Source organism: Vespula vulgaris, chromosome 23 (assembly GCF_905475345.1).
Source record: "Vespula vulgaris chromosome 23, iyVesVulg1.1, whole genome shotgun sequence".
NCBI classification, from domain to species: domain Eukaryota; kingdom Metazoa; phylum Arthropoda; class Insecta; order Hymenoptera; family Vespidae; genus Vespula; species Vespula vulgaris.
The window spans coordinates 785153-807688 of NC_066608.1; the positions used below are offsets into that span (position 1 = coordinate 785153).

At 36.1% G+C, this 22536-nt stretch overlaps 1 protein-coding gene across 4 annotated transcripts in view; it reads left to right on the forward strand.

Moving 5' to 3' along the window:
- Window positions 1–22536, forward strand: part of LOC127071883 (probable G-protein coupled receptor Mth-like 1) — a 94491-nt gene that overhangs the window by 49218 nt on the left and 22737 nt on the right. For all 4 annotated transcript variants that reach the window (XM_051011673.1, XM_051011674.1, XM_051011675.1 and 1 more), the window contains one exon: window positions 1417–1495. In XM_051011673.1, the coding sequence (XP_050867630.1) occupies window positions 1417–1495 (79 nt within the window). The remainder of the gene's footprint in view (window positions 1–1416; window positions 1496–22536) is intronic.

The window sequence follows — 22536 nt, forward strand, 5'->3', positions numbered from 1 at the left end:
TCGTCGTTGTCGTCGTCGTCGTTGGCAGGCCACAGCTTCTTCGCGTTTCAGCAAAAGTTTTGTTTGCTACGGTGATCTCTCGTACATGGGCCTTCTTCACAAGTTCGCCCTTCGTTCTTCCCTTCGTCCCATATTCGTCCTTCTCCCCTTCACAAGTTTCTTCCCCCCTTCGTCGTACGCCGCCGTCTTCGCATGAATCTTTAAGAGCAGTCGCGAGAACGCCTTCGATGCGATCTAACGGCCCTTTTGTTCGCCGCGTAGCCCTTTCTAAAGGTTCACTGCGTAGAGATATATATATATATATATATATATATAGAGAGAGAGAGAGAGAGAGAGAGAGTTAAGAAATGCCATTCGCGCGATTGCGGTCCTGCACAAGAAACTCGTCCTTTCGAGGGGAATCTAGTTCGAATAATATATGATACCCACCCAGCACCATCTATGCCGGAGGAAATGGAGAGTTTTTAAAGATTTTCGAAGAAAAAAAGAAAAGAAGGGAAGAGAGAAAATCTCATTTTCAAGATAGAATTTTGTTTTCTCTGAAAATTCCTATGGAATGTTTAATACGAATGTATTAGAAAAAAAAAGAAGAAAGTATTTACAACGATGCAGACGAGAGATAGATGATGATAATTCTTATGAAACTTTGAAGTTATTCTCGGTCTGAAGTATTTCAAACGAAGTAAAATGTACGTAAACGCGGTTTGTGATAAATAGTAATTTGAATAAATAGTCATTTGAAATAGTAGTAACAATAATAGTAATTTTCTCAGATCCTTCGAAGTTATTTTCGGAAATGACTTCTTTTTTAAAAAAAAAGAAGAAAAAAAAAGAGAAAAAAAAGAACGATATATACCTACCACTTATCACTCTAAAGAGCTCGGATCGGTACAGAGACCAGAACTCTTTGTACTTTAAAGTTAATTTAAGAAATAGATGGGTCTCTCTTTCTTTCTTTCTCTCTCCTCTCATCTATCTCTTTTACACAAACGATATTTTAATCTCGTCACTGGGCCAATGCAGTTTGCACGTGAAAGAAGAATTTTACGATCGGACGATCGAAGACGTGCACCATCTTCTATAATTAAATATCCTTTCTCTTCCTATCGGTCTTTAGGTCCGCGAAGAAGAGAGAGAGAGAAAGAGAGACAGACAGAGGAAAAGAGGACGGTGGGAGGGAGGGAGGGAGAGAAAGAGAGAGAGAGAGAAAGAGAGAGAGTACCTTCCAGAGAGTCAAAGGAAGCTAATAGCTTTTAGACGGTTTCGTCTTTGCTCGAACTGAGAAATATATATACTTACACTTAATACACACGCACACAGGTATATATATGTATTTATACATATACGTATCTATATCTATATATATATATATACGCTTTCTATACTATGTCTAACCTATTTTCTTCTTTGTTTCAGCTATTATGGCTCACTTCTTCTTCTTGGCTGCTTTCTTCTGGCTCAACACTATGTGCTTCAACATCTGGTGGACCTTTAGGTGAGTACCAGCAGTCTTCATCCTCTTAGTATACTTTTGAGTAAAGAAAATCGAAGATCATTATTTATCACGTTAATATTCTCTCTGAAACGCTGCAATATCATTTTTTTTTAACGCTAAATATTAGATTATACGATATTTAAAAAAGAATTCTTAATATCCTCTAATTTAAAAACAGAGCAAAAACTTAAGTTCCCTGTCGTCGAAGGATACTCGCATTTAACACTACTCGCACAGTTATAAATTCTAAGAAAACGCTTCCAGGCGAATCTTATTGAGGGAGCAAACAGAAAGAGAAAGAGAGAGAAGAGTATTCATGTTGGAGGCCAGATCACGTTCGAGATTAAGTTCTGTTCACTGCGATAGAGCGTGTATGTGTCTGTTGTGTGTGAGAGAGAAAGAAACAGAGAGAGAGAGAGAGAAGGAGAATATCGAGGTGAGAGATGGGATCAAGATCACTCGGTCGACTGGTTAATGCGATGCAACACGGTCGCCATAACGGGTCCTCTCAGCATCTCTTTCTCTCTCTTTCTCTTTCTTTCTTTTTTATATTTATTTTCTTCTTCTCTTCTCTTTTCTCTTTGCTCGTATACTCTTTAAGACATTCTCGAATTTTCTGATTCATCCGATAGATAGATCTCGATTTAATGATAATAATAATAATAGTAATAAATAATGATGATGATGATGATGATGATGATAATGATAATAATACTAATAATAATCATGACAAAACTCAATCATAAATGTTATTTTAGCAATCACGGTTATTATACGGTATCAATTTTTATCAGATATGCATGTAACACATAGATCGAGTTAATTAAAACGACCCGACGAAGATAATAACGAATCGTTATTATATCAGAAAGTGGTCCCATCGATAAATACTATTACAAACGTATACATTTACTCTTTCAAAGTAATTATAATTTTCTGCGAAACTTTGGGGAAGGTGAAAGAGAGTAGCATGTGAAATGCGAACTGATTAAAAGTGGTAATAAGAGATGTTCTGTATAATTTATTATACGATACTCGATCGGTATCGATAATGACGAAAATTTTATATTATTCTTTTCTTTCATCGATACACGCTTAATTTCTTATTCATAAATCCAACGGAGATTTGTAAAAAGAAAAAAAAAAAAAGAAAGAAAAAAGAAAAAAGATGTCTTCATAAATTATTTCATCGATCTAATTCATATTTATTACATGTTCACATTTATTCTTTAATTATTTATAGAAAGCCTCTCTGAGAATTTTATGGACTAACAATCATGCTTTTATGATATTTATGAAATGTGTTAATCAATATCGTGTTAATCAATAACGTGCAATAGACGCATAAAATGATCAATGAAAAATTAATTAAAATCTCATTGATAGACTATCCAGATAAAATAGATATTGCGTTAGTTATGTTTCCTAAAGAAAAATTCATAGATATTACTAACGAGTGCAGTCGTTAAATTCACGTTTTTCTTTTTTCTCTTTTTTCTTTTAACCTTTTTTTTTTTTTTTCTTTTTTTAATCGATACCTCGTGTGTGTCCCACGAATGCAGAGGACAAGCGTAAAACGTATAGAACGAAATAGAAGGGAAGGCGACATGTGTATGCGTGTTATATATATACATATATACACATATATACATACATACGTATATACGCGAATACATAGATACGTTGAGAGAGAATATGCTCGCGGTTGAAACGTCAGCGACACGTGCGTGCGTTGTATCCACTTGTTGAAGTGTCAGTGACAGCACGTTCACGGTTAACCTTCCCTCCTCTCTTGCTTGGCTTTCCTGATTTTCGAGCTGGAAAATTAGCTTCCTCGTTATTTGCACACTCGAATACGGTGACTTCTTGGCCAGTATTCAGACGAAACTTATTGTTAATTTAACAATCTTTTCTTCTTTTTTTTTGTTTGCTCGTTCGTTCGTTCGTTCGTTCAATTATTTCATCTTTACCTCCGAGCTTTAGACTTGTTGTTTTATCTTTCATCGAAAATCTGAGATGTTTTTATAACAATTTTCCTTTTTTTTTTTTTTTATATAATTATTTGATCGGCCCAATCTTCGCTTACACGCGTTGAAATTTATTAGTTGATTTTCTTTTTTATAAGAAGCTTTTGAAAATTACTTCATCGCCATGATTATTTTATCTTTTGTAAAAAAAAAAGAAATCTGAAATAATTTCGTAGTATATATCAGGTAGATTCTCAAGGAATTTATGAAACCGTATTAATTAACGGCTTACGCAAGAATATAAAATCATCAATGAAAATTTTAATTCATTCACCGTTACGTTTATTACTCACGTGAGACTCGTATACTCTATTATGCATTGGTTCTTTTTCTTCTTTTTTCTTCTTTCTTTCTCTTAAATAGATTCACCATACGAGTTCACATCTCTTTCTCTCTCTTTTGCTCTCACGCGTTTAAATACGTTCTGAGAAATCATTAAATTACCTAACGTCCGAGTACTTACTTACTTCCCACGGTCGACGAGTACGTCGAGAGAAAACGAGAATTATAAGAGTGTTATAGTTAGACGCATAGTCGAGGTTAAATGAATTTTCACTTTAAGAGTTACCGTTATGTAACATATCAAAACTTTAACCAGGTATAGCTAATAATAATAATAATTGATGAAATATTTTCTTGTTTCCAAGTTGAACAAGTTCTCCATGAGGGATAGGAACCTTCAATACCCTTATCCTTTATAAGATAAATATATTCGTACAGAGGAATATAGCGTTGATCGAATTATAGAAATAGAACGGTAAGACGTCTCTACTATCGACAGTTTCTCACTGGATTATTCTCATCGATGCCAAGTGACCTCGTTATAGGAATCTAGGTCAGCGATGTAAATTTAGCAAATGACATATATCAAGAATTGATGAAGCTATTGAAAAGTATTCCATTTGGGATTCGCGGGTTCGAGAGATTAGATATATAGATTTATTTTCGAGAAGTAAGTTTCACGAACCGAGCAGGTGAAATTTAACAAAGTTGACTGATACTAATGGGGTTGAATTGAACGAAGAGACAAGGGATAGAGAAGTCAACGAAGAAAGTTAGCCAATGAGAGAGACAGAGATAGAGACAGACAGAGACAGAGACAGAGACAGAGAGAGAGAGAAAGAGAGAGAGAGAGAAGTCCAGTTGTTAGTAGTCTTCGAATACAGAGTAACGCGTTAATCGTAAGCAAATGCGGGATACCTAGGATGATGGTAAACCAAAAGCAACGACCGCAGACGTGACGGTTGGTCGAAGACTAGTCTACTCTAGTCTAGTCTAGTCTAGTCTAGTCTAGTCTGGTCGTCTCTTCTCTAAGTCTCTTCTCCTAGTCTTACTTCTATTACTAACCACGTTTCTACCTACCTACCTACCTACCTACCTACCTGACTCCTCTACCTAATCTATATCTAGCTAGATCTATTCTATGTAGCAGAGATACCGAAGAAGTTTCTACTATCCCTATGTCCCTGACATATCCTAATCCAAAGATCCACTTGGCCTCGTGTTATACGTTCTTCTTCAACGATAACTACAAACCTCCGAACGGTGTTTCGACCCGAAGTTTAGCAACGTTTCTAATCGGATTTCCTCTCTCTGTCCCCGGCTACTACCGATTCTTTTAACCGAGGTAATGGACTCAGGAACGAAAGAAAAAAGGAAATGGATCTACTAATTTTCGTACCTGCCTTTCTTTCTTTCTTGCTTTTTCTTTTTGTCTACTTGCAATATTTCATTTCCTCTGAACTTTCCCAACGATTTTCCTATATATTACAAAGAACACGTAATACTTACAAACGAGTTATAAACGTAAACGTAATTTTTATGAACGTCAATCTTTCGTAACATCAACAAATTTTTATACCACGTCTCTTATATCTTTTTTCGCAGTGTTTTTTTTTTTTATTTGATTGAAGTTCTCTTTTTTTCTGTTCTTCTTTTTTTTTTGTAAAAACTTCATATACGGTCGTTAAAATATTTTTTTTCTTTTTTTTAACGAATGGGTATCGTACTTCATTTTATACTTGTTACTCGTAAAACTATTAGATACTAGATAGGAAGAGGGAATACGTCTGGTTCGATGAAAAAGAGGAAGAGAGAAAATTTCATTTTACGATTTAACAGATCTATTTCTTCTTATTTTCTTTTCCAAGATCGCAGGTTAATGACTTTCCTCCAACTGGTTTCTTTTCTTACTACGTTCCGCTTCTCCTTTCTCATTTTTCCCGGCAGAACCGCTCGTTACGCGTTAGATAATGCATGCAAATTACGTTAGCGTAACGTGACTACCGGCCGTGGAGGTTCTCCCATGCCGTTTTCGACGCTCGAACCTATGCTAAACGTTATAGTCTTATTCTTTACCGTGAAAAGCTTCTTCATGGTATTTCTTACGTCAGACTAGTCCACAAATATCATTCATATATTTATAGAGAGAGTTTATAAATTTCTCAAAATCCTCACCTTTCTTTTTCTTTAAAATTTTTCTACATACTTTTCTTAGTCCATTTAAGTCAACAGATATAATTTAAAGATTCATCCAAATTCAAGTCTCTTCTTTTTCTATTTCTTTATTTTTAATTTCTTTCTTTTTCTTTCTTCTTTTTTTCTCTGTTTCTTTTGGTTTCTTTCTTTTTTAAATTTTTAATATTCCCGAGGGAAGTCAACAGGACCGCAAATAAAAGCTGCACGTATCTACGTTATTAATAATTCCAAAATTTCTCGATAGAAATTTTTTCTTGTTTTTTATTTTTAAATCTCTCTTTTTTTTTTCTTTCTTTTCCTTCCTTTTTGTAATCACTGAAATATTTGGTATAACACGTAAATTATATTCTATGCGTGTACACGTTGCAAATTGTTCTAAATTATTTCTTAGAACATAAAATCTTGTGTAGTAGTCCGTCGTTTCGAGTATAAACTTTCGACGAAAAGACGAAGGGACAAATTTCGCCCACGTAAAGATAGACACGACACGTTCCGCATCTTCGCGACAGCGCATCGGCTCTGCTTTTACCAAGATGCATCTTGTTGCAGCTGTGGCGTTAGAAGCATCAGATGATTCTCGATGCGTATCATGCGACCCACGAAATATTACTATAATAATTCAAGCGTTCCAATGGATTTTCAAATTTCAATTAATTTTTTCTCTCCTTCTTTCTTTCTTTTTTCGAACGCAAAATTCGAAGAACGAATTTTTCTAAGAAACTTCTTAAAATAAACGCCGATTTGTTTTTACGATTCAGTTAGATCCTCTTTTCCTTTTTATTTTTTACGGTGAAACTCGGAGAACAAATTTTTATAAAAATGTTTCGAAGGAAGAATCGACTCGCTCCGTTTCGCGTGCAATTCTCGATCGCCGATCAATGGATCGATTCGAACTATGTCGACGAACTTGATCTCGAAGTATAGAAAAAGTTGTTCGACCGTGCCGATGAGAAAGAATGCGGCTACCTACTTCGAAACTTGAGTACGAAAAATCGATTCTTGCGTTCGATAAAAATTCGACTTTACTTCAAATTTTATCCAGAATTTATTGTTTTGATATAAAAGAAAAAAAAAGTTATTAATTGTAGAAAAAATATTTCTAATGTTTTGCTATCGATATTGAAGTAATTGTAGTTAAAAACTCGAATGCAATCATTTCTTTTCTCTTACTATTCATCTACGATAATCATTTCTATTATACTCACTGTATCATTCGCATTTTATCTTCTGGAAGAAAGAAAAAAAATTGAAAAGAGAAAGAGAGAGAGAGAGAGAGAGAGATAAAGTACAGGTTTGAACAGTTATTTAATTCGACTATTAGAGACTCGAGATTTTATCGTCGAGCGACTTGCAGATATGCTCCAGCGATTACAAATGTTTTCATTGTGTGTCCTGAAAATAATACGCTCGAATAAACCTTAGCTCGAGTCGCTAATTATCACCGAAGAAGAAACGAGAGAGAGAAAATGAGATGGAGATTTAGAAAGAGTGGAAAGAGTGGAAATAGTAGAAAGAAAGAAAGAAAGAAAAGATACGGACATTTTACCGTTATTATTCCACTAAGTGTAAGAGAGTTTCTTCATCAGAAAAGCCTAGTGGAAAGTACAGCAAACGCGATGAACAGATATAGAATTACGTGGATTCTAGAAAGTTATTATTTCGAGACATCTGCTTTCTCTCGTCGATAATCGATCGTATGAATTTAGAAATTAAGTCGATTAACTAAATAATTGTTAACGCGAATGTAAATTATCATCGATAACTTTCATCCGGCAAAAACTTTATTTCATATATTTTACACATTTTTTTTCTTTCACGTCACATTTTCCAAAGTAAAAATATACTTGCTAACAAGTTTAAAGTCCAACGTATGTAATTGCGATAATGGAATTATCTTTTATCTTTCATCTTTAAAAAGAATTATAAAAGATATTGGATGAATGCATCGGTTTGACAATCGATCTCTAATATTTTTAAGATTTTTTGTTTGTTTTTTTTTTCTTTTGAATAACATTCAGAAAAGACGTCAAGAAAAAATACTTTCTCGTAAGAATTAGATTTTTATTGAGAAATTATGACAAGAAATTCTCTTATAACTTTTATTTACAAAAATTAATTCGATTTCAATAAATCGAGAGAGGATCGATTTTCAACAAAATCGAGTCGCGTTAAAAATATTAGGAGAAAAATAAAACTCGACGTACGATCTAATACGATATCTAATCTCCTTGCGAAACAGAATATCATCCCGAGAAACAATTTTGAGGTAATAGTGCTTTGAACTCTTGGAATTTTGAGATAAGGTCATCGTGCATCGAGACGTAATGCATTCCATGCACGTAGATGCACTTTATATGCAAGTTTCGTCTCTAGTTGAACTGCCGAACGCTTTATTTCGAAAATTCCACATTCCTTCTCACGAATAACGGGTTCGTAGTTCGTCGTCCTGTCCTCGTCCTCGTCCTCGTCCTCGTCCTCGTCCTCGTCCTTCTCTACATCTTCGTCCTTTCCCGGACTCATTTAAGAAATTTCCCTCGTTGCACCGCTACTAAAAAGGTGCCGCTTTACGTTCCCTGTGTTTTAATAAATACGTCCGGACAACTTGATAACTCTTAAGCATGGAAGAAAAAGGAGAAAAATAGAATATGAGTAGATAAAGAGGGTAGCTAGAGGAGATGCTTTAAAAAGATAAAAGCTTGGATATATCGGACAAGTTGAATTATTAGGGTAAATATGATTAGATTAGAACCATCAAATTTGTCTTCTTATTACTCTGCAATTTTCTTACTTAATGTAGAAAATAAATAGCTAGGTGTGTGTATATATATATAGGATTGTGTCTTACCTAATCATCGTTATCAATCTTTCGAAACGATTAGGGTAAATGTGATTGGATTGGAAGCATCAAATTCGTCTTTTTAATATTTTTCCATTTTCTAACTCGATGTAGAAAATAAATAGCTGGGGTATGTAGGGTCGTGTCTTACCTAATCGTCATCTCTTCATCGTCAATCTTTAAATATGATTAGGGTTAAATGTGATTGGATTAAAATCGTCGAATTTGTTTTTTTATCACTCGATAGTTTTCTTACTTAATGTAGAAAATAAATGGCCGGGTATATAGGGTTGTACCTTACCTAGTCATCATCGCCAATCTTTCAAAATGATTAGGGTAAGTCTGATTGAATCAGGAGCATCGCATTCGTCTTTTCATTATTCCGCAATTTTCATATTAACGGTACGTGGGACGAGTAATAAGAATAGAAAAAAAATGGTAATTTGTTACGAAGAATTGTCAAAAGAAAATTTATTTTCGACGTCGATCTTTCCACTCCAAGTCGTTCTATTCTATTATCCTTTTTTTATTTTCTCCTATCTTTCTTTTTTCTGTTTAAATATTTTTGTCATCTGTAAAGTGAAAGGAGAGGAAAGATCCTTCATCGCGAACGATTCTATTAATGAGACACTGTGCGAGACTGGAGGTCGAGGCACGTACTGGCCCTCCGTTTGGTGTAATCGTTAACCCATTGTCGCTCTATATTAGATTAAAGGGTGCTCGGTGCTTGATACCACGTTCAGTGGTTCTCAAAAGAGAGATTCGATCGTGTTTAAAAATTTTTTAGCCTCTCGACGCAAAGAAAAGTAGAAGAAAAAAGTAATAAAAAAGAAGAAAAAAAAGAAGAAAAAGAAAAAGAAAAGAAAAGAGGAAAGTAAATAAAAAGAAAATATATCGTAGAAATTAGCGAGCGACGTGATAATGGAAGAATATCGTTTTCATGGAAAACGACGACATTACCACGGCTGTTTGCCAGACGATACTTGTCACCTCGAATGCGAGGCATTTGAATTATTCAAGGAGCCTCGCACATCGTGCCAGTTGCCTGTCAACTTGACGCGTTGGATACGTTTTATCTTCCTCCCTCTCCCTCTTTCTACTTCGCTTGTTAATTTTGAGAAAAATTAAACCATCAAAAATGAAAACATTCGACCTAGATATCACTGTACGAAGATACCAGGAAACGCTTTCTACGGGATCCATAAGAAAAACAAAAAAGGAAATGTCGACAAACTTTTTTTTCAATTTCACAACAAAATTAATCCGACCGACAACGAAACGAAATTATAAACGCTCGCTTTAGACATTTGCCTTGAACGAACGATAACGCAAATAAAACACTTTAGAAATATAAAGAAAAGATTATAACTCGAGAAATATTTCTATCTTTCGCTATATATAAATACAGATTGTATGTATATATCGATAGCTGACTTAGTAGTACATTATCGATAGAACGGACCAATCGAACTAATCTCTACGATATATCGATCTTACCAATACGTTAAGCGATCTATTGCGGTATAATCGGTAGGGTTACAACAAGGGTTTGCCGTTCATCTCGGGCAAACGTATTGTAGTAGAGAGGAACAGCGAATGCCTTGTCCGCACGCTGTTCGAATTATCCGCTCGAAATCTCTCTCTCTCTCTCTCTCTCTCTCCCTCTCCCGGAGAATTTGTCGCTCGTTTCTCTGGATTAGGTAGAAGGGGATGAAGAGGAAAACTTCTTTCTCCCTTGAACACCATCACCACCAGCATCACTACCACCATCACCCTATCCTTCCTTCCTTCCTTCCTTCCTTCCTTCCTTCCTTTCTCTCTCTCTTTCCTTCTCTCCTTCCTACCTTCCTTGCTTCCCTCCTTCGCGAGCATTCGCTCAAATCAGATTTTCCAGCTCTTAACGCCCTGTCACTTCTGGCTTTGCAAGCTCGTCGCTCGCTTCAGGAATCACGTCGACGTCCGTCAGGTCGGTTTATTGCATTTTCAGCGGGTTCCGTCTCGTTTTCACGCTTTGTTTCGTTCTCCTACCACCGTTACTATTCTTCTTCACCGATCGTAACCTTTTCGCGCATTCGCCAAAGTGCCACACGCGAATCATCTCTCTCTCTCTCTCTCTCTCTCTGTCTCTGTCTTCGTCTCTCTCTCTCTCTCTCTCTCTCTCTCTCTCTTCTTACGCCACGTCGGTCACGATATGAAACTCGACGTTTCAAACTTTCCTTTCTTCTATTTTCCCTTCTCCGACTTCGGTCCTACACCTACACATCCTTTTATAGCGAAATCTGTATCCGTCTGCTATGTCCAGTTCTAAATATGCTAATGATTATTCCTTGGGTCTTGTCCAACGCTTGTCAAGGATCTAAGAAGCACTCAGCAAGACTTTAGACTCCTCTTTCCAGAATCTATCTTCCTTTCTCTCTCTCTCTTTCTCTTTCTCTTTTCTCTCCCTCGTTTCTTTATTCATGAGTCCTCTTGAAAACGTTACGAACTTTCTACTTTTCTTCCTCCCTCCTTTAGAAACGTGTCTCAAATTTAATCCGGCTTTGAAACAATGCGATTTCTACGTGATATATATTAACAACGTTCGAATCAATTTTTCTTTCTAAATCCCGAAAACAAAGTAACAACGTTCCTCGGAGTCGTTCGTTTGCAAATTCCCGTTTAATTTCGCGTAACAAATGGTACCATTATTGCACCATTGTTCGCAGCTTACATCACACCGTTGTTATGCGTACACGCGTAATAATGGTATTGTAACGTATGTAAGCGTAGAAAAGTTATTATTAGGAGAAACGGTGAAATCTTTCGTTCGATCGGTCCTTCAATTTTCCACATTATCGATGTTGTATAAATCGATATATAAAATGTACGTATGTACGTTAAAGAAAATAAAAGATATTTCTGCGATGTAAGGTAAACATTTCAATAATATCACGACGTTGATGTTCTTGTTACGAAACAAACAATGTTAAAGGAAGTAATCACGATGATTTCTTGCCGTTCGATAGAACGCGTAGGTAATCAATCCTTCGTCGGTGGTTGCATCAAAAAGACGATATTACATATAGCGAAAGAAGGTAAGCAACTCTGACGACAACGTAAAGGCTTTCACGGGAATTGAAGATGCGCCTTCGCGAAAGATGAGAAAGCAAGGAAGAAAAGTAGACTGGCGAACATGAAGAGACGTGCCAGGAAATACGTACCTACGTAAGAGGAGAAGAAGAGGAAGAGGACAGCAGGATGGTTGGCCTCGTGAGTCTACCAATCCATTAGAGAGAAAGAGTGTCTCTCTCTCTTTCTCTCTCTCTCTCTCTCTCTCTTTTTACTCCTCACCGTGGTTTGCCTCGCAAATATTTGCCATATAAATCTAACCGACAAAATGGTCTCCCAAGCTCCCTCTAAAACCCTCTAAAACGAATAACAGATTTCTTCAATCGTTGTCTCATTCGTCCTTCTCCATGAAAAGGAAAATCTTTCACGTGGAAAATGATCAAGGCATAGGGTATTTCAAACGTATAACTGTGTATATACTTTTATATACCAAATATATACTTTTGCTAGAATCAAAAATATTCCTTCTTCGAGCGATTTTCTTTTTTAATCAATTATTCTTCCTCAAGACTTTTTCGACTAATTTTATAATCCGCAAAGAAGTAAATTTTCATTTGATTTTCTTTTTCTTTTCTCTTTCTTTTTTTTTCTCAAAGATTTTATGAAAGATTAAAATCGTTGACAGTTGTCAGCCAAAAAACTTGGCTGCCCAGCCAACGAACGACTCCAGCTAGTCCTTTCATATTCGATAATACGACGTACACCAACGACAAAACTGGACTAGGCTTTTCTATGGTATACTATGTATACGAACGTGGCGTTCCGTTGGCAACAATACGTCGGACCAATGAAACACTACCGTTTTGCAACTTTGAACTCGTGCCAGACGTCGCATCTGTGTTTTTTAAATGCACGTGGGAGAGAAAAAAGGAAAACAACAAGTTGCCTCTTTCACTTTATATTCATGCGACTTTCTAAACTTTTGATTCAGAATATTTCTTCTCTTCTTTTTTTTCTTTTTTTTTCTTTCGAAAATATATTACATCGAAGGATGCAATCGCGTTTTAAAAATAAACATTCGTAACTATTATTAATCCAAACTACGCGATCGAAATTCGAAAGTATTCCTAGGTGATTTTTTTACTTTCTTTTTTTTAAAAGATTTTAAGCTAGTAAAAGAAGAAGAAGAAGAAGAAGAAGGGTAGAGTTCTACGTGTTGTAGATAGAGTTCTATTAGATTCTGCAATAAAAAAGAAAAGTAGAAAGAGGGAGAGAGAACACTTCGTACAGAGAAAGATTCCCTAATTGAATTAGAGGATTAATTGAGAACTTCGTTTCGAAAATCGACGCTCTCGTCACAGTCGTACCAATTACCAAGCATTTTGTACCTTCTACTTCTCAATTTCATCCCCTTTTTCGAAAGAGTAGACAACACGAAAAGCAGGAAGCTCTCGTGCTCTCTCTCTCTCTCTCTCTCTCTTACACATACACGCACACATACGTACTCTCTTTTCGCTATCGTATGACTCGACTTGTTAACAGGAAATTGAAGGTCGAGTGAAAAGGGAAGAAGGGTGATGGTTGGGTGAGGTTGTGCTTGGCAGTACGTCGAAAAGAGGAAGAAGAAGAAGAAGAAGAAGAAGAGAGTCTCGGATAAATGAGTTAAGTCTAAGCTTCGAACGTAAGAAAGACTGTGAAAGAAGGAAAAAAAAAGAGAGAGAGAGAAGAAACAATAATGTCTCTCTCGCTTACGATGCAATTTTTTTCCTAGCCTTTTTTCTTTTTTTTTTTTTCTCTTTCTAGAAAATGCTACTTTTCTTCCCGTCTAGTACTTCTTTGACGTTACTAATCTCGTTAGAGATCTCGACGATGAACAGATCCTTTCTTTAAGACATTGCTAAATCAATCTCTGAGATCTTTCTCTATTCAAGGATACGTACGTATACATATATATATTTTTTTCTTTGTCCTTCCTTTTTTGCAAACTTTCATATTTTTGACCGACTCTGTACATATTCCTATACGAATATCTCTGATAAATAACCATGATTACGAAACTCGAGATCTTTATATACGCATGCACACGAACGTGTACACGTGTGTACATTGTCGGATAGAAATTTTTATGATATGAAATCCATTGATCGATTTTTTTTTTTCTTTTTTAACTCGTCGACCTTAATATTTGCATACGAGACATAGAAATGTCAAATGAGAGAAATGGTCATTTCTAGGATGTTAATCAGGACTGGACGTGATTAAAACCGATGGTTCTTTCTTGCTTGGTACATGGGGACGTCTCTTTGGCATAGAATCTTTTAAAATTAGCTTTCGAAGTTCACCCTTCGTACTTCCGCCCTTTGATACGTCCTGACTCATCAAAGGGACGCGTACGAGCTTTATTTTCCTCTATCTGTCTCTCTCTCTCTCTCTCTCTCTCTCTCTCTCTCTCTCTCTCTCTCTTCGTGTATATAAATACAGAAACGAAGGAAATGGTAGAAGCTTTATTACTCGTGTAACACGAATGCTTTTTAAATCGTTGATATTATTTCTAAACTGTTTTTACTTAAAACGAATCGTCCTGCGTCAACTTAATATCATTTTCCTTCTCTTTCTCTCTTTTTCTCTCTTTTTCCTTCTCTGTCTCTCTCGCAAAGAAACGAAGAAATCTTTTTTCTTTTTTTCTTTCTTTCTTTCTTTCTTTCATTCTTTTTTCTTTCTTTCTCTTTTTATTCTTTTATGAAAGGGAAGAGAAATGGAGAGGGAGAGAGAGAGAGAGAGAGAAAGAGTGAGAGGGAAAGAGAGACAGAAAAGAAGGGCGATAAATTTTAATTAACTTTGCTTGTATCGTCGAGAAGAGACACCACCCATCGCGTGGATAGATACGTTTTAAAAGGCTTGCACCGTTAGGGTGAGCTTTTTCACAAATTCTCCCCTTCTGTTACCTTAACTAAAAGTCTAATTAGAAAGATATCGAATTTATTCGAAACAGAATCGTCTTGTGATATATGAGGTAATATAAATCGTTATATCAACCATAAAAGTAACGACGAGTCAACTCGAATTAATCTAAAATTTGTTTTCCTCGAACATCTAAAAAGTATCTTTCAAGAAGAATAATAACGTCTGATTAATCCGCAGTTGAACTTTCGAAAATATCAGAGAGAAATCTTGTGAAAATCCAATATTAATCTCGTGATATTCTCGTCAAAAATATTTCCAAAAGAGGGAAGTATAATCAACGTTTATTAATACTTTAAATTCATTTTGTGATAAATTTCATAACGTATCTTTTATGGATATATGGGTACTTCATAATCGATGTTTATTAATTTTGAAAATGAAAAAAGTCTTGAAGAGAATATCGAATAAAAAATTTGTTAAAAAAGAAAAAAGGGAAAAGAAAAGAAAAGAAAAATGTAATTTATATGAAAAATGTGAAGGACCGAGGTTTCGAGTAAAGTCGATATTAATATCGCGAATGTTCACGGATAGCTCTCGTCGAATTGATCGTCAAAAGAGGGGCAATTCCATTTCCAGGGAATAAAAGGAGAAAGGAAGAAAGAATGAAAGAAAGAAAGAAAACCAGAGAGAGAGAGAGAGGGGGAGGAATTTCGTTATTATCTCGAGGCAGGATTTTTCTTGAAAATTATATTACCTAGTCCTTTTTTTCTCTGTCGATTCAACGACATAATCGATCATGCAAGGACACGTGATGACATCATTCTGACTTGACATCCTCGTCGATCTTTCTTTCACAATTTATTCTCATTCATTTCTTCTTTTTTCTTCTTTGTTTCCTAAACACTTGCTACAAATATAGTATTCCATACTACAAAACCTTGTGTAACACTTTTAACACGGAACGAATTTGTATACCCTTCGGCGAACTGTTTGTTTTTCATGGAGTGGCAGAAGGGTGGGAGGGAGGGAGGGGCAGGGCAAAAAAAAACAAAAATCAAAAAAAGAAAAAACAAATATTTGCTCCCGTTAACGTCAGCTCGGAAAGCAATATTTTCTCTTCTATCGTTAAATTCTAACAAAATTTCCAAATATTAGGTATCCTGTAATATCGATTCTATCGAATACTACCTGTGTATCGTTTATTGTATTAAAAAAAAAATAAAGAAAAAATAAAAGAAAGAAAGAAAAAAGAAAGAAAGAAAGAAAAAGAAAAGCCTGGCAAAAAAACAAAGAGCTGAGACATATGTTTATACAATGTTATATTATACGTGAATCGGCGTAAGAAAGGTTTAGACTCGTATTACGGAAGCTGGTGTATAGTTGAGCCGAGCTAACCGGCCTTGTTTACAGGTTACTTGAATGACGATCAACACGTTATGTTATGTATATATACTATAATCTATTTCTCTCTCTCTCTCTCTCTCTCTCTCTCTCTCTCTCTTTCTCTCTTTCTCTCATATCGTTTAGAATGGTGACTATCGATAGATAGTGCTTTTCAACCTATAACCGCTACCGCAAATATCATATTAATCCCAGGTGTATATATATATATATATATATTTCTATTACCCGATTTATATTTCTATATGTTCAGAGTGTTTACGTGTATCATTTGTTTAAATGATATGCAAGATAGTATATACATTTCGTAAATAATCGATCGAAGGTAAATAATGTCCTAAACGTTGCAACATCCTGTTTACATTGTCATCGCAAATAGAAAAGTCGAAAGGATTTTAAAAAGATCTATCTAAGTATGATACGATACATTCGTACATGAGTTATATCGAAAGATCTAAGCTTTCGAAGAAGGATCTTAGGAATTCTAATCTCTTAATTTGCTCGATTTAATCTTTGTTTTATATTCTTTCTTCTTTCTTTCTTTTTACTTCCTTCTCAGATATAATATCTTGTTCGTACCGGAGTAAATAGGAGAAGGGTTGAAGAAGAAAAGAGGATGAATGAACGACTAAGAAGATTAAGAAAAGGATATCTTTGAGGTTTCGAATCGACGTTTAGGAGAAGATTTAGGAGGTGAGTTTGTACGCGCGAGAGATGACAGTGATTAACTGTCGGTCCTTTTGATGTGGGATAAACAAACACACCCGGTAGCTTGATCACCGCGACATATTGGCCTCGTGGTAGTTTCAGTCCGCGCTAATAAACAGACGGTACGGTATGCTTCTTCCTTTTGAGCTTATATCTATCTCCTTCTCTGTCGCTCTCTTTCTCTCCCTCCTCTCTCTCTCTCTGTCTGTCTCTCTGTCTCTCTTAGTCTGGTGATCACGCGACCGTGTCATATCCAAGCTACGTTAATTAAACGTTATACTAGTCCGGCACGTATGGAAATCGCGTCAGGACGATAGAAGGATGTAGATCGATAGGACCATCGACATTAATCGAATTCCGTCGGTCTACCACAAGTGGGGGTAAAGGGTCATGGCTACAACATCGCGGCAAATACGATCGACCTTCGTCTTCTCTTCCCTTAAAACGATATCTCTCTCTCTCTCTCTCTTTCTCTCTTTCTCTTTGTACCTTCGATCGATCGTTCGTAAGTATCTCATAATCGTCAAACGAACAGAACGACTTTTCCATAAGTTTTCTTTTCCTCGATATAAGTTCATTCGTTCGATCTAACTTAATAATTTTATTTTCATATTTTGAATTAATTCATTATTTTTCCGTATAAAAGATAACACATTCTAACGTGAAATTTTATCGGAAGAAAATGAGAAAGAAGAAGTGAGATCTATTACATCTAATCGATCTTTTTTTTAATTTCAATCAAACGATCATTATAAAGCTTAATTAATTGAAAATATTGAGATAATATTTCGTATTGTGTTTCATATCGATATAGTATCAACGCGAGATTCTTTTATATGAGCTTAGCTTTCAAGAATTAATTTAGAACTCTCTTTGTCACGCTCCAATCAAGCGCACCATTCAAAGATTTGTTCGAACGGTTCATCACAATGGGCTATCACTCATATCAAAATGGGAGACATAAAATAATCGGCCGTCACTCTCGTGCCCGTCACACGTACGTATACATACATATATATATATATATATACATACGTACGTACGTAATACGTACGTACGTATTACGTACATAGGTACGTCGATCGCTTAATTAACGGTCTTACTGCAAATATTCCAGCACACAATTGATTTTCCAACGAGCGTATCGATCGTGGAAATAGGATGAATTAATGATCGGTCGTTGGGATCGTGTGTACTTGAAACCATGGTATCTACAACCTAAAGCTAAGTTACTTTATATTACGAACGTAATATCGATCGTAATTGAATATAAAATTACGTTGAATAAGATAAAACATTGTCTTTTGTACTGGATTCATAAAAATCGATCGAAGTCGTTTCGAAATTTTTCAAGGATAACTTTAGCCTAGTCGAAAGAGAAATATTCGATGATATCGTTCCTTTCTCTTCAATTATTTCTGGATATAAGCGGAGATAATTATCTGTCCGTTCATTTGGTTTAAGTAGAGAGGGAAGAAAAATCTGTCCTTGACGACAAAAAGTGCGACGTTTTCGTTTCGAAAGGTCCGAAAATGTACGTAAGCTTCGGAACCCAAACCGTCCGCAATTACTCGACTTAATTGGACGCAAGGAAGAGGAAAAAGAGGAGAAAGGAGAGGAGCATGAAGAGGATGAGGATGAGGAGATGGAGAAAGAAGAAGAAGAAGAAGAAGAAGAGGAAGAAAGAGTGGAGGAAGGAGATGCAGCGGGACCTTTCCTGTCGATGGTTCTTTGCCGTTGAAGGAGGTAATTTATCGTCGACCGCTTAACCGAACGCCTTGGAAACGAAAAGAGAAGATTTCCAAGGAAAGACCGTTAACAGGAAACGAATCCGTTTCTCCGTACTTTAAGGGACTAAGTTTTAGAAACGGTATTAACGTAATTTGCTTGGAATTATTCAAGGTACACGGAAGAATAAGTACGAACTGAATGGAACAAGTTTTACGTTCTTTTAATTATCAAAACTTAAATTTATATATATATGGTACATTTGAGGAGCAATAAAATTTATGGCAGTTTATCTTTGAAAGTACAAAGTTCCGAACGACATCATAATAATTTACTTGAAAGTAGCGACACGAATAAGTAAATCCTTCCGATTGAATTTAATTGACAAGTGTCTGTCATAAAGCTTATAAAAACAATCTTATAGCAACGCGTGGAAGATCAATGAAAATTATACGCGTTAAAATAGAAGAATGTGAAAAATCAGCAATGGAGGAACTATCTATTTTCACGAAATGTATTCGTATCACGTATTATTATAACGGGTTTCTTTTCTCTTTATTGTTGACCGTTAGAGGAAAACTAGAAGAGAAATTCGGTTTGTACTCGCGGTAGAGAGAAATTTGTCGCGGCGTCTGCGCTTCCGGGTGTCCGGGAAATTGAAACCGTGGCCAATTGCTTAATTGCAACCATGATGTCCCGTGTAATCAGGATGCCGTCGTTTAGTGCGTTTACGGCTCACCTACGCTAATTCGTCCGTCGGCGTTTCACCGACGGCCAGCACAAAACGTAACGAGAGAGAGAGAGAGAGAGAGAGAGGAAGGGAGAGAGAGGAAGGGAGAGAAACTTTCCTTTATTTAAAAGGAGACAAGAAAGTTCTGGCTAATTAATCGTATTCTTGACATTGAAAATTCTTTTCTTTCCTTTTCCTTTTTTTTTTTCCCTTTCAATTAAGAAGGTACATCAAACGTTGCACCACGTAGATTCCTTTGTTTCTAGTTTTTTTTTTGTTGTTATCTTCTTTCGTTAATTTCTTTCCTTTTCTAAATTTTTCGTAGCCAAAGTGTCGACGATAAAGAATTCTTTAGAAATAGAAAGAAAGAGAAAGATAGATAGAATGGAAGAAGAGCGAGGTCGACGATATTTTCCCAAAGTGCGGACTTATTTCTGGAGGGCTGTCGTCTCTGGGATTGCATTCTTCGTGTATTCTTAGGTCGCTTCTAAAGTAGAATACGGAGTGTGGTTCACACGAATGGAACCACGACGTGTGTTAACTCGGATGAAAAATTCTTTTCGCTAACGATAGGAAATAAATGAGCCTTACGTTCTCGACGACGTCATTGTTCAAACTTTATCTCCATCTATCCGTCTATACACCTATCTATCTATCTATCTATCTATCTATCTATCTATCTATCTCTCGAACAACTAGCGAGAAATCGATTAATAAGCTCCGATAGGCGGGATAGGTCGCGCGTTTAGTTGGCACTTCCTGCTGTGTTCCGTGTCAGCGTCAATTTGCCAAAATCAGAATAGTACGCATGGACCGGCTGCGTCGCTCTTTCCGCTCGACCAATCGCCAGCTAATGGATTTATGATTTTGGGCCATCGGTTAAAATGCACTTTACGTGCAATCGTGTACGTAAATCCTCGCACGCACGCGTACGTAAATACGTATGTGTGCACGTACGTATGAGTTAGCGAACGAACATTATACATTCTTTGTAAAATGGACTTTAAAAAAAAAAAAAAAGGAATATATATGTATATCGCGTACGAGAGAGAACAATTTTTGTTTTTACTACATGATGTACAGAAAGCGTACGACAGAATTTGTGCAATGGACGGATCAATAATTTTTTAATAAAATTCGTTCCAACGATGAGAGATACCATCTGGATTCTACTTCATACGATCTCGTAGAAATTCGAATTGGGAGAGGCAACGACTATAGCCCACTTAGTTTCTTCTTTGGCACGCGTATGGCAACTTTCTGTCGTGTGCACAGCCTCGAGCAAAACGGGGCAATAACTTGGAAGTGACAGCTTGGACGGCTAGGAAACTGGCTTCGATTGGTCTGCTATCGAAGATTCTGATATCGGTTACCTTCTTCCGTTCCCTAAAGAAGAAAGAAAAAAGAAAGGAAAACAAATTCCAAGATTTCATTAGATATGATAGATAAAGATTTTTCATATATATATATATATGACTTGGATAAAAGAAGAATGGCATTCTTCATTAAAAAAAAAAAAAAAATGTATAATAAAATTAAGAATAACGATACAATAATGCGAAGAGGCATTCTGTGTTAAAAAAAAAAGTCATATTCTGCATTAAAAAAAAAAAAAAAGAAATTAATGATAAATAATAAACGCAAAATAATTGGTCCACGTGGTAAAAAAGCGTTGAAAGTTTCAACGAGAATCCATCCAACTCGACTTATACACGAGGTCGTCGACTTACTGCATAAAGCATTGCGCAATTGGCAAGCTGGTGCATCCAAAGGCAGAACTCTCTCATCGTAGGACAACGACGCTTGATTATGGTCTCTTCGCGTGGGCCGTACTTTTTTTCTCGAGTCTCGATGTAGTTGCGAGGGACGTCACGATAATAATGATCGCAACTACTACTACTATTACTACTACTACTATTACTACTACTACTACTACTACTGCTACTACGAAGAGCGACGACGATGACGACGACGACGATGATGATCATAATCGTGACGATGAATTATGATATTTAAGAGGCACTTAAATGTTACTTCTTAGATATCAATTCTTAGTTCTCGGTAATTGTTCTCCTTTGTTCTTTATATTTTCTTTCCCTTCTTTTTTTTTCTTTTTGTTTCTCTCTAATCTTTTTTTTTTTCATTTGAAAGTTCCATCCTCAATCGACCTAATTTTTAAATGAAATATTGAGATATTTAGAGTCATCTCCTTCGATTTGATCTAATCGAATTGGCGCGAACTATGCCGCCCCAGGTTCTGATGGAAAGCAATTGAGTTATCTGCCGTTCGCGAAATTGAAATCCTCTCTATGAACGGATATCGAAGGACCGGCAAGGAACATGGACACAGAGAGAGAAAGAGCAAGAGAGAGAGAGAGAATATGAGTGCTTTTAAGGGAATGGCTGGACCAAGGGGAGACACGAGAGAACCTATAATACGACGGACATAGAAGAAATCTTCGATCTATTTGCTAATCCGAATGCAGAGGGACCTCCACATCCGTTCTAACCATTCGATTTTCCAAGAAATTAACGTCGTGTTGAGCATTAACGAACGAACGTTTCTCTGCGTGCCCAGTTTCTTGATCACTGTTTGTACCTCAATAATAGTAATTAATTATACTTGGCCTTTGGGATAGAACGTTCTTGAATCTATTGAAAGATCCGACGCAAACAGTCTTATCAGATACAAACGAAAGAAATTTTGATTATATTCAAAGACACGAATAAAGTGAGGCTTTATCTTTCTTTTTTTTTTTTTTTTTACTTTTCTTTTTTGATGAGGTAAACTATAATTGAAAATAACTTGGAAATACATGTTAATTATCTTTTCATACCGCACACAATAGAATGCAGTTTGTTAACTCGGACTTTGTTAATTGATAACAAGAAAATTGTTCTTATATATTTATTCGTTCTCGTAATGTAAAATTCAATGAAATTGAAATGAGAGAATACATTTCCCTTATATTTCGAAGGGGGGACGGATGTGTTAGAGGTCATACGACGAAGAAGGGTTTTAAGAAAGGCATCCATGCAAACTCACGAGACTAGCTCGACGTTAAAGCGATTAGCCGCGCCATTAGAGCGGAAACGTCGAAAGAGAGAGAAGAGGGAAGAAGAGAGGCTTCCTCTCTCTCCCCCTCTCTCTCTTCTCGGTTTCCCTTTTACCATTTTACTT